At 45.2% G+C, this 12880-nt stretch overlaps 1 protein-coding gene and 1 long non-coding RNA gene across 2 annotated transcripts in view; both read right to left on the reverse strand.

Moving 5' to 3' along the window:
• Positions 1–968: 968 nt before the first annotated feature.
• LOC144758490 (uncharacterized) lies at positions 969–6207 on the reverse strand. The gene is made up of 3 exons (XM_078646430.1): positions 6199–6207; positions 4340–5895; positions 969–2492 (listed from the first exon to the last, which is right to left on the reverse strand). Exons 1-3 carry the CDS (start codon positions 6205–6207, stop codon positions 2192–2194), a joined length of 1866 nt encoding a protein of 621 aa, XP_078502556.1. The 3' UTR covers positions 969–2191.
• Positions 6208–6425: 218 nt separating this feature from the next.
• LOC144828667 (uncharacterized) overlaps positions 6426–12880 on the reverse strand; it is a 120751-nt gene continuing 114296 nt past the window's right edge. The window contains exon 4 of the long non-coding RNA XR_013610517.1: positions 6426–6507. This is a non-coding gene — a long non-coding RNA (uncharacterized LOC144828667). The remainder of the gene's footprint in view (positions 6508–12880) is intronic.

The following is a 12880-nucleotide window of genomic DNA, read 5'->3' on the forward strand; positions in this document are numbered from 1 at the left end:
GAGATGAAGAGCAAAGAGCGATATAAAGCAATATACTGAAAAAAGTAACCTGGAGAATTGCTGCAAATTAAAGTAAATTAACTAATAATGAACTACATAACCACAGCTGTGAGACCTGGAAGCCAATTATTTCTCAGTAGAGCCCTTGTTTGTGATCACCTTACAGTGCTCACATTATCATCCACGCTAGAAGAGATGGGAGCCTGGGGTGTCTGGTTACAGAAGCTCATTTACATACAAAGGGGGTGACAGCCTGTTCACAACGCACAGCATAACTTGTTTACGTAAAATGCTTGTACACAGAAAAGGGTAAAATCTTGTGTCTCTTTTTTCTTTTTCTTTAATATGTCCTGCCCCTCGCTCTCTTCTTCTCTTTCTCTCATTTCAATTCATCGTAAATCACTCAAATTCACTATTGCTTTTTCAGCATGGCACAAGTCGGGGGTAGCCACAGTTTGAAGGGGTGCCCCCACTATTATCTAGAAAAGGGGCACAGTTCCACCTAGCTCTTTAGCCTGCGACTTGGAATTGTTACTTTGTTTCTTTCATCTGCAGACACAGGCCTCAGAGTGTTTGTAACTGTCTGTCCAACTAGCAGTGATCCCTTTATTTATTTGTGTGAGTGGCGCAAGAGAGGAACAGAGAAATCAGCCCCTCTATTGCTTAATACATTGTAAATGTGAAACACTTTGGGGCTTAGTGGCTGGATAAAGAACGTCAGGAAACAAACACAAATTAAAAGCACTGTTGATTTATTCGCTGAAAACTGTTTAAAAATGTAATTTACAAGTTCCACATATCTGTTTAAAAATATTTACACTTTCAGTCATTTCCGAGTTTAGTTACAAACTGATAGTGGGAAAAAACATGATATATAAAAACTGACACCAAAAACTTCTTTTTACAATATTTTATGTTTATTGCTTTTTGTTTTTAAAACAGGCCGTCGATCTTTCATGTGAAAATTATTATAAGGGCCTGACATCACTTCTTGTGACATCACTACTTGTGACATCATTGTGATTTGCATATGATAATGAGCTCCTTCACTATTTTCCTTATTTGTGCCCTGTTTATTCCATGACAAGGGTCAATAGATATTAAAAATAATTATATAAATTCACAGGTAGTCAGCCCGTTTCTATGGTGATGTCACACATTGACACGTTTTCGGCTGCTTCTTCTATTTTTAGGTGCATACAAATCACCTGCCGTTCCCCTTCCTTCCATTTCTTTTTCTTTTTCACCCCGTTTCTTTGTCTCTCTCGCTCTCTGTATCTCTCCCCCTTTCTATCTCCCACACACTCCTGTTAGCTTTAGCTTCATGAATCTCACTGCCACTTCTGGCATTAATATGACAAATCCTGAGGAACATTTCAGGACAAAGGACAATCAGTGTGGAAGACGAGTTGCTCGGAGTTCAACAGATTGTCCTAGCACATATATGCTTTTGATGTGGAATTTCGCTATTTCACCACATTCTTCAAACAGAGTCTGCTGCTAACAGTGGCTCAATTCTGGTAAAAAGTAGAGTTTGGCACAGCAGAAAATGAATAGGGAGAGCCAAGTCGGAGAGGAGCCATGGGACACACTTAGTTATAAGGCCTGAGACACAAGCTGATCCATCAACCGAAAACAGTGTGTAAAAGATGCAGCAAACGTTACTTAAAACAAGGTATATGCTCTGTTATATCTAAAAATAGGTTATTTCTTGAACACCTGTGCTTCGCTTGAGTTCATTACATATACTGCAGTGGCATTTGTTAATAGTAATACATACATTTTATCAATGAAGCTTCCATCTCCTGAGCCCTCACAACATGCCTACTTTGGGTGTGTTGGGTTTATAGATTTTATCACTAATCCTACAAGATAGCTGAACATACAGTGGTTAGTCCCTGTATTGTTCAGTGTTGCTTTTACAGGAAGTGTGATAAGGTGTGATTGAATTTTTTTCTTTGTATCTCTTCTTCATCAAATAAAAATTAAGAATGTTTCTTTTCTTTTAATCCACATTGTGCTCGCCTTCCACTGTGTATCCTGGTGCATCATGTTGCTTTGCTTTGTGTACGGAAGTGAACAATCTCTGGAAACAAACACTTTTATAACTCTGCAAATACTGTTATCTGTTTTTCTTCTTTACTGCTAGTCGGGTCTTCTATCAAAAGCCCTTCACACTTTCAGCGCCCTTCTATGTTTTCTCCATGTGTGTTCGATGATGCCTTTGTAGCTCTGATAATCGACTAAAGCTCTTCCCACATTCATTGCACTTGAATGGTTTTTCTCCTGTGTGAGTTAGCTGATGATACCTTAATGCTGAAGAGAAGCGAAAACAACTGTCACTCTCACTACAATGATAGGGTTTTTCCCCCGTGTGTGTACTCTGATGACTCCGAAGTTGTGATAACCGACTAAAGCACTTTGCACATTCACTGCACTTGAATGGTTTTTCTCCTGTGTGAGTTCGCTGATGATACCTTAATGCTGAAGAACTGAGAAAACTACTGTCACATTAGCTACAATTATAGGGTTTTTCCTCGTGTGTGTTCGCTGATGACTTTGTAGGTCTGATAACTGACTAAAGGTCATCACACATTCACTGCATTTGAATGTTTTTCCCCCGTGTGTGTTCGATGATGACTTTGTAGGCTTGATAAATGACTAAAGCACTTTGCCAATTCAGTGCACTTGAATGTTTTTCCCCTGTGTGTGTTCGATTATGTGTTTTAAGTAGTGACAACTGACTAAAGCACCTTGCACATTCACTGCACATGAATGGTTTTTCCCCTGTGTGTATTTGCTGATGTGTTTGGAGGTTTGATAAGCGACAAAAGCACTTGCACATTCACTGCACTGGTATGGTTTTTCCCCTGTGTGTGTTCGCTGATGACTTTGTAGGTTTTATAATCGACTACAGCTCTTCCCACATTCACTGCACTGGTATGGTTTTTCCCCTGTGTGTGTTCGCTGATGTCTTTGTAGGTCTGATAATTGACTGAAGCTCTTCACACATTCACTGCATTTAAATGGCTTTTCTACTGTGTGTGTTCACTGATGATTTTGTAGAAGTGATGACGTTCTGAAGCCCTTTGCACATTCACTGCACTTGAATTGCTTTTTTGCTGTGTGTGTTCGCTGATGACTTTTTAGGTCTGATAACTGACTAAAGCACCTTGCACAATCACTGCACTTGAATGGCTTTTCCCCTGTGTGTCTTCGCTGGTGTATTTGACGGCTTTATAATTGACTAAAGCTCTTCACACATTCATTGCAATGGTATGGCTTTTCCCGTGTGTGTTCGCTGATGTCTTTGTAGGTCTGATAATCGATTAAAAATGCTCTTCTCACATTCATTGCACTTGAATAGTTTTTCTCCTGTGTGAGTCTGCTGATGATTCCTTAATGCTGAAGAGTCACAAAACCTCCTGTCACATTCACTACAATTATAGGGATTTTTCCCCGTGTGTGTTTGCTGATGACTTTGTAGGTCTGATTATCGACTATAGCTCTTCACACATTCACTGCATTTAAATTATTTTTCCCCCGTGTGTGTGTTTGCTGATGAAATTGAAGGTGCGATGACTGACTAAAGCTCTTAACACATTCACTGCACTTGAATCGCTTTTCTCCTGTGTGAGTTTGCTGATGACTTTGAAGGCTTGATAACCGACTAAAGCTCTTCAAACATTCACTGCACTTGAATGGCTTTTCTCCTGTGTGTGTTCGCTGATGTCTTCGAAGGCTTGATAACTGACTAAAGCTCTTCAAACATTCACTGCACTTGAATGGCTTTTCTCCTGTGTGTGTTCGCTGATGAGTTTGGAGGTATGATAAGTGACTAAAGCTCTTTACACATTCACTGCACTTGAATCGCTTTTCTCCTGTGTGTGTTTGCTGATGAAATTGAAGGTGCGATGACTAACTAAAGCTCTTTACACATTCACTGCACTTGAATCGATTTTCTCCTGTGTGAGTTTGCTGATGACTTTGAAGGCTTGATAACCGACTAAAGCTCTTCAAACATTCACTGCACTTGAATGGCTTTTCCCCTGTGTGTGTTCGCTGGTGTCTTTGTAATTCTGATAACTTACTAAAGTTCTTTAGACATTCACTGCACTTGAATCGCTTTTCTCCTGTGTGAGTTTGCTGATGACTTTGAAGGCTTGATGAGTGCCTAAAGCACTTTGCACATTCAGTGCACTTGAAAGGTTTTTCCCCTGTGTGTGTTCGCTGATGACTTAAAAGGCTTGATGAGTGCCTAAAGCACTTTGCACATTCAGTGCACTTGAATGGTTTTTCGCCCGTGTGTGTTTGCTGATGACTCTGAAGGTGTGATAACCGACTAAAGCTCTTTACACATTCACTGCACTTGAATGGCTTTTCTCTGGTGTGTGTTCGCTGATGACTTTGAAGGCTTGATAACTGACTAAAGCTCTTAAAACATTCACTGCATTTGAATGGCTTTTCTCCTGTGTGTGTTCGCTGATGTCTTCGAAGGCTTGATAACTGACTAAAGCTCTTCAAACATTCACTGCACTTGAATGGCTTTTCTCCTGTGTGAGTTTGCTGATGACTTTGAAGGCTTGATGAGTGCCTTAAGCACTTTGCACATTCAGTGCACTTGAAAGGTTTTTCCCCTGTGTGTGTTCGCTGATGACTTAAAAGGCTTGATGAGTGCCTAAAGCACTTTGCACATTCAGTGCACTTGAAAGGTTTTTCCCCTGTGTGTGTTCGCTGATGTCTTCGAAGGCTTGATAACTGACTAAAGCTCTTCAAACATTCACTGCACTTGAATGGCTTTTCTCCTGTGTGTGTTCGCTGATGAGTTTGGAGGTATGATAAGTGACTAAAGCTCTTTACACATTCACTGCACTTGAATCGCTTTTCTCCTGTGTGTGTTTGCTGATGAAATTGAAGGCTTGATAACCGACTAAAGCTCTTCAAACATTCACTGCACTTGAATCGCTTTTCTCCTGTGTGAGTTTGCTGATGACTTTGAAGGCTTGATAACCGACTAAAGCTCTTCAAACATTCACTGCACTTGAATGGCTTTTCCCCTGTGTGTGTTCGCTGGTGTCTTTGTAGTTCTGATAACTTACTAAAGTTCTTTAGACATTCACTGCACTTGAATCGCTTTTCTCCTGTGTGTGTTCGCTGATGACTTAAAAGGCTTGATGAGTGCCTAAAGCACTTTGCACATTCAGTGCACTTGAATGGTTTTTCGCACGTGTGTGTTTGCTGATGACTCTGAAGGTGTGATAACCGACTAAAGCTCTTTACACATTCACTGCACTTGAATGGCTTTTCTCTGGTGTGTGTTCGCTGATGACTTTGAAGGCTTGATAACTGACTAAAGCTCTTAAAACATTCATTGCACTTGAATGGTTTTTCCCCTGTGTGTGTTCGCTGATGAATTTGGAGGTTTGATAGGTGACTAAAGCACTTCACACATTCACTGCACTTGAATGGCTTTTCTCCTGTGTGTGTTCGCTGATGACTTTGAAGCAGTGATAACTGACTAAAGCACTTCACGCATTCACTGCACTTGAATGGCTTTTCCCCTGTGTGTGTTCGCTGGTGTCTTTGTAGTTTTGATAACCTACTAAAACTCTTGACACATTCACTGCACTTGAATGTTTTTTGTCCTGTGTTCGTGTGCTGATGAAGCTTGAGTGGTGATGACAAACTAAAGCTCTCGCTGCATGTGTATGATTCTTCTTTCTTGGTTAGTGTCTGTGGGTCGGGTATATATTTGTCTACATCCCATGACTGTATTTCCTTATGGGCCAACATGACTGATAAAGCACTTGTGTTTTTTTCACACACTTTAAATGTGTGCTGTATTTTACACGTTTGATGTTTTAATAATAAAATGCAATAGCCACCAAATATTTGCTACACTCCTAATACGTAGAAGGTGTCTTTGTAGGTGACTGTGCCTTTAGATTGGATTATGGCTATGCACGCTTGTGGGTAAAGATTTATCTTCCTTCTGGCCGGTGCAAATTGGGACAGTCTGTTGTATTATAGATAGAAGAACTCCTCTTTCCTTTACCCGTCAGTTGTCCGGCTCCGCTCTGTTGTGCTCTTCTCTGGTTACTGTGGTTTGTCCAGAAAGAGTTTGCAATTCACCTAGAGCACGGAATGATGACTCGTCTTCATTTTAGAAAACAGAGCACTGCGGTAATCACATCATACCGATCCCATAATTAAAGTTGGTATTTGACACTTGTTTATAAAGGAGGCGGTTTGTTATTGTTGTTGCCTTAATTTTCCTAAGGTCATTTCTTCGTCTTGTGCCGAGGAAGTGCACAGCTCAGCCTCTTACAATCACTGAACTGCCCTTGATGCTTTATCTGGGATCTGTCAGTTTGTGTGCAGATTCCTCTGTCGCCGACTGCGCTGAGGTTTTCCTGAATACTGTAGCTCATTATTTCTGCTATTATTGAAGATTTACAGCATTAGCTTCTTTATTGATGGTCATTTCATGCATTCAAGGCTTGTTTTCTGCTGGATGTAAAGATATTTAACATTACTAAATTGAAACATAATGGAATGAGAATTCACAATGTTTAACTGGTTGTAAAAGACATTTCGGGGAAGATTTACCAAATCTCCATGCTATGCAGCGCAGCCCCACCGTGCGAGGTTGCGATGCATTGTGCGATAGGGAGGGAGCACGAGAGCACCATATTTTCAAAGATATGGCTCTCTCCTTCCCTTTCCCTTGCGCTACCACTGATTACAGCAGCCCTGCGCCATGCATACACCTTAGCACCAGAATGCTAGGGTGTGTGTGTGTCAGAGTCCAGGATAGGTTTTGTACAGGAAGGACACCCTTCTTGTACAGAATACTATGCCTAGACACGAGGGAAAGCTTTTCCCATTTTGTATACGTGTTGCACAGTGCAGCACGCATGCAAAGTTAGAAAAGGAAGGACAAATCAAAGCATTTCTCCTTCCTTGCACCAAGGTTAAAAGGGTGCAGTTTACTCATGCTAAACCCAATCTACTGTATTTGGTAAATTGGGTTTAGTGTGAGAAACCATGGGTGGTTGCAAGGGAACGCCCGTGCACCCCCCTTGCCAGGCCCCCCTGGCGCAAAGTAATGCGACGCAGTGCTATGCGCTGCTTCACATTAATTTTACGTTATTTGTCTGAAAGTAAATTAGGAAAAAAGGATTTTGAGCCGTTTTGTGCCACTTTTGTGAGGAAAACACAGCACAAAATGTTAGTAAATCTCACCCTTCTTCTTTACCGCCTTTGAAACTTAGCAAGGAATATTTCGTCATACAAAGATATTTAACTAAAAGTTCTGTTGATCAGGTGACATCTTATTAATGTCTGAAAAGGAGGTGATTTACCAGTGTTCACAGAGTAACTGAGCAAAGTAAGGGCGCACATGGAGCACCCAAGTACTTAGTGGTATAGCTTTAGATAGACGCACATGGTCAAGATTTAATTTAAACAACAATAGATTTTAGAAAAAGAGATGGATGAGGCTGGGCTGCAAAATTTCCAGTAACTCTTCACGAAGTATACAACAAAAGTAACTCCATTGACACACTTCTTCTCGTTCCTTTCCTATTCACTTAAGATCAACTCAAATGCCAACTCCTGTCTTTACGTCGCTGTTCATAAGTCACCTTTGACACTTTCAACAACTCCCTTGGTTCAAGCATTTTTGGTTTCTTCTAACCTGGAAGATTGGAACATTATTGTGAGTTGAGGGGGGTTTCCTATCGCCATAACATCTGTCCATCTCCCTGAAACTGGTGAAGCTTACAGCACCCGGTTCTGACCCTGAAAGACAACTTTAATAAGCAAGTCTTTAGTTCTTCCTAAAGTAGATAAAGTTCTGTAAGATGCAGCTCCTTCTGGAGCTTTTGTGTAAAACAGAGCGAGGGGTTCACTGTAAGCCCCATCCTTTACATTATGAGCGCAGATAAGGCAAACAAATGTTGATCCATATAATATAATATTCAACGATATCCGTCCTTTAGTAATTATAGAGAACCCATCACAACCAATCATTTACCTGACTTATCCCCGCAGCAGATGTGTGCATATTAATCTTTATTCCCCCTTTTCCACCATTACATGGCATCTGGCATGATGTTGGCCATTTGGGGCCCAGGATGCCACTTTGTGACTGGATGGGTATTTGGCAGAGCGGGAGGAGGTGTCAGTTATCCACAGGTGATGCACATTTCTACCTTTCCATATTTCTCATATTCAAGTTTACCTAATTTCCTGTCCTTCGGCCATTCTACTGCACTCTGGCAGCATACTCACTCTGTGGGGCTCATCAGAAGTCAGATAACGGCCTGATAGTCACAAGGCCTGTGACTGCTGTTCTCTGTGTTGTTCTCTGTGCTGCTCTCTGTCCTCCCCCGCTGTCTGTACTTGTTCTGTGCCCGTTTCTTCCCTCTGTTCCCCTCTCTGTCCCTGTGTCTCTCTGCCCAGTTTTCCTTCTGTCCCTCTCGCTACCCCTGTGTCTATCCGCCCGTTTTTGCCTTTTGTTCCTTAGCTGCCCCTGTAACCATGTGCCCATTTTTGCTTTCTGTTCCCTTGTTGCCCCTGTAACACTGTACCTGTTTTTGCCTTCTGTTCCATTTGTTGCCCCTATATTCCTGTGCCCTTTTGCCTTCTGTTCCCTTTGTTGTCCCACATCGCTCCCGCCGCTGCGTCCCCTGCGGCCCCGCCCCTTGACTGCCCATTCGCTGCCCCGCATCCCAGCTGCTCCTCCCTCCCACCTCCCCACATATGCCAGCCGCTGCGTGGTGAGGAGAGCGACCCTTGACACTACCAGATAGGTCCTCCCCTCCGCACAGCACCACCTGTGTGTCCCTGCCCCAGCTGCCGCTGCTGAGGAAGTACGAGGCCCTCCTCCACCCGCAGGCTACCACCTGCGCCTCAGCCCTGGTGGCCAGTGGTAGGCCGTAGGTTTGTTCCTCTTCCGCTATATATAGTATTTACGGTATTGCCTGTATTGCCTTATTGTCATTGTTGTGCCTGTGACTGCTGTTCTCTGTGCTACTCTCTGTCCTCCCTGGCTGCCTGTACTTGTTCTGTACTTGTTTCTTCCCTCTGTTCCCCTCGCTGTCCCTATGTCTCTCTGCCCGGTTTTCATTCTGTCCCCCTCGCTGCTCCTGTGTCTCTCTGCCCGTTTTTGCCTTTTGTTCCTTAGCTGCCCCTGTAACCCTGTGCCCGTTTTTGCTTTCTGTTCCCTCGGTGCCCCTGTAACACTGTGCCCATTTTTGCCTTCTGTTCCATTCGTTGCCCCTCTATTTTTGTGCCCTTTTGCTTTCTGTTCCCTTGTCATCCCGTACTGTTCCCGCCGCTGTGTCCCCTGCGGCCCCTCCCCCCCTGACAGCCCATTCGCTGCCCCCGCCTCCCACCTCCCAGCTGCTCCTACCCCTCACCTCCCCATATATGCCACTTGCGCGCCGATGGCACGCCTAAGGCAAGCCCATCTGCGCCCGTCCGTGCCTGGACCGCACCCAGCACCAGAACCCCTGGTCCCTGCACCCGCCACAAGGAACGCCACCACTATGATGCCAGCATTCTGCACACTCTCAACTCTGGACAGACTCACATCTGCTTCAAGGCCGCCCCGAAATGCACACACGGTCCCTTCACCTGCCGGAACTGCAGCTACACCAGTCTCAGAGCCGACGAACCACCCGCCAGGAAAGACCTCAACCAACTCCGATGCATACTACTGAACACCCGCAAACAGGCCGTCGAGCTGGGACCTGCTCGACACAACATCCCCAGACATCGCCTTCCTGACAGAGACTTGGATGAACGACTCCTCCGCACCCGACATCGCCATAGCCATCCCAGACGGCTACAAGATCACCCGCAGAGACTGCACCAACGGAGTCGGAGAAAGAATCGCCATCGTCCACAAGAACAGCATCAGGGTCTCGACTAGCACCAATGATACTCTAAGCACCACCGAACCAATGCATTTCCAGATCCACACAGACCCCAACTCCACCCTCAGAGGCACCCTCATCTACCGACCCCCCGGACCCCACCCCTAGTTTAGCAACTCCATTGCCGACTTCATCGGCACGCATGCCCTGACCTCCAGAGACTACATCCTCCTCGCAGACCTGAACTTTCACCATGAGAGCAACAACTACAGCAACTCCGTAACCCTGATCGACAACCTCAGACTGAGTCAACTCGTCACAATGCCCACCCACTCCACCGGCCACGCGCTCGACCGTGTCTTCTCCTCAAGCCCGTACGTCTCCTTCAACCACACCACCGAACTCCTCTGGACCGACCATTGCTGCATCCACTTCACCTTCCAGAAACCCACCACATACCACCGCACCCAACAGATCCCCCGCTGCTGCTGGAGCAAAATCACCGAAGAACAACTACGTGCAAACCTCGCTCTCAGCCCACCAAACCGAACCCTCCAACACCGACGACGCTGCCCACAGCCTCAGATGCTGGATCGACAACTGCGCCAACACCCTCGCCTGCCGAAGAAACCCCCCCACTGAGACACCAGCAAGAGGGCCAGCTGCTTCACCCCAGAACTCCTACCCTCCAAGCAAGCTTGCCGGAAACTAGAGAACAAATGGCACAGTGAACAGACTCCGGACAGCCACGCAGCACAAAAGGACACCATCCCCAACCACCACCACCTCATCAGGGCTGCCAAGAGGACCTCCTTCAAAGACCGCTTCAACAACAACGCACACAACAGCAAGGAGCTTTTCAACATAGTGAAGGAACTCTCCAAACCAAACTCCAACACCAATGACATCCCACGGTCGCAAGCCCTGTGCGACTCCCTCGCCACTTTCTTCCACCGCAAGATAGCACACATTCACGACAGCTTCAACACCCAGACAGCCCCAAACAGACAGCAACACAACAGACTCTCCGCACACAATCGACCACAATCCCCTGCTAGCCTGCCAGCGTGAGCATCGATGACACCATCAAGACCATGAGCACAATCCACTCCGGCTCTCCGTCAGACCCATTCCCGCACCACGTCTTCAACAAAGCAAGCAGCTCCATCGCACCCCACCTGCGCAACGTCATCAATCTCTCCCTCGAGACATTGACCTTCCCAGAGAGCTGGAAACACGCTGAGATCAATGCCCTACTCAAAAAACCTAAGGCAGACCCAAGAGACCTCAAGATCTTCCGGCCCATCTCTCTGCTCCCGTTCCCAAGGTCATCGAGAAGATCGTCAACAGACAGCTAACCCGATACCTCGAAGAAAACAGAATCCTGGACCCTTCCCAGTCAGGGTTCCGCAGCAACCACAGCACCGAGACCGCCCTCATTGCCGCCACTGACGATATCAGGACCCTGCTGAACAACGGTGAGACCACAGCACTCATCCTCCTAGACCTCTCTGTTCCTGTTGGCACCGTCTGCCACCACACACTACGCACGTGCCTCCACGCTGCAGGGATTCGAGACAAGGCTCTGGAACAGTCAATTCAGAGGGGGACCCCACATCGATCTAAGGCAGGTAGACGGGGAAAAGAACATCAAATGCGGAACGGGTACCTGCCCTATAGATTTGGACAGAAAGGCCTAGGAGAGGTCCAATGTATTAATATAGAGACACCTAAGCCCAGGCAAATTACACCACAAATACAGATTAATTTGTTTTATATCAAAATTTATTTTTCATGAGTAAAATTTATTTTAACGACTGCCTTTCATTGCAGATACATAAATATGATTTATGGGTTGACCTACACCATAATAAATAGACACAATGATAAAAATAAGTATAAACAGTGGTTCAGATTCCGCTCTACCATATCATCTACATTCATACAACATTCATTCTCAAATCATACAACACCAAGCGATGATGGTTGTGAATAACAAAGGGACCGATGGTTCGGGGTCCGGGTAGGTTCTGAGAGTTCCTGGGTGGGAACAAGCGCCTACGCGCGTTTCGGTGTATAGCCCCGTCCGGGGCTACACCTTCATCAGGGCACAGTGAGAGGACGGAAGGGGAACCACAATCAGGTAGAGTTTCTGTGAAACAAACATTAAAAACAATGGTTAGGTGTATATACATTTTTGCGAGGGTTTAGGTGTAAACTAGCTAGGCTGACATCTGTAATCAGACTAGAGACATCCAGTTTCTAAGCGGTCGAGACTAGGCTTGCAAAACACATTCATAGCATCATAGAGGTATTTATTTGCAGAGAAGGGGAACAGGGGGGGACAAATCTAAAGGCGTATACTGGCTACAATCTGTTGGGACTATTGATAACCAAGAAAACCACAATGGGGGGGTCTGATGGAGGGCTAAACAACAATTTTATTGAAATGCTAAAATTAGTGATGTAATGGTTCAGGAGTTTTTACCTGGTTTGTCACAGGAGGTGCCGTCTATCTTGAGGAGGCACAGTTACTATCAGCTTGCAATAGGAATATGTAGAATTCACCAGGGTGTTTCTGGGGAAATTTAAATAATTAACATCTCACGGAGGGCCTGATCATTTCTGAACATTTTTAGAGTCTCTCTGTAGTTAATGGTCAAATAAATTTTGCGGTTTAGCATACCTGGTAGGCAGGGCAGAGAGACTGCCCCCGGGGGCTTGCTCGGGCAAGGCAAGGCTGATAGGGTCCTAGGACAGGTTCACGACACGGAGACCCTGTTGATACACAGTACATGCTCATAAAAGTGCATAGGGCTGGTTAATGAGAGCATGGAGCGCTTAATTTAGGCAGACAATTACACAAGCCAAAAACCGGGAACAATTACCAATGATAGCAGGGGATGCTCTCCTCAATGGATTCTCGGTGAAGGGGGGGCGCCGCCGACCGGTACAGGAATAATTTGGCACCTATACAAAGGGTATATACACACAAG

Source organism: Lissotriton helveticus, chromosome 1_1 (assembly GCF_964261635.1).
Source record: "Lissotriton helveticus chromosome 1_1, aLisHel1.1, whole genome shotgun sequence".
NCBI classification, from domain to species: domain Eukaryota; kingdom Metazoa; phylum Chordata; class Amphibia; order Caudata; family Salamandridae; genus Lissotriton; species Lissotriton helveticus.

Bases quoted from the DNA above. Each gene is read 5' to 3' on its own strand.
- LOC144758490 (XM_078646430.1), bottom strand. The intron at 2,493-4,339 runs GTTATCACACCT...TAGTTTTCTCAG, and splicing joins TGTGTAAAGAGCTTTAGTCG to TTCTTCAGCATTAAGGTATC.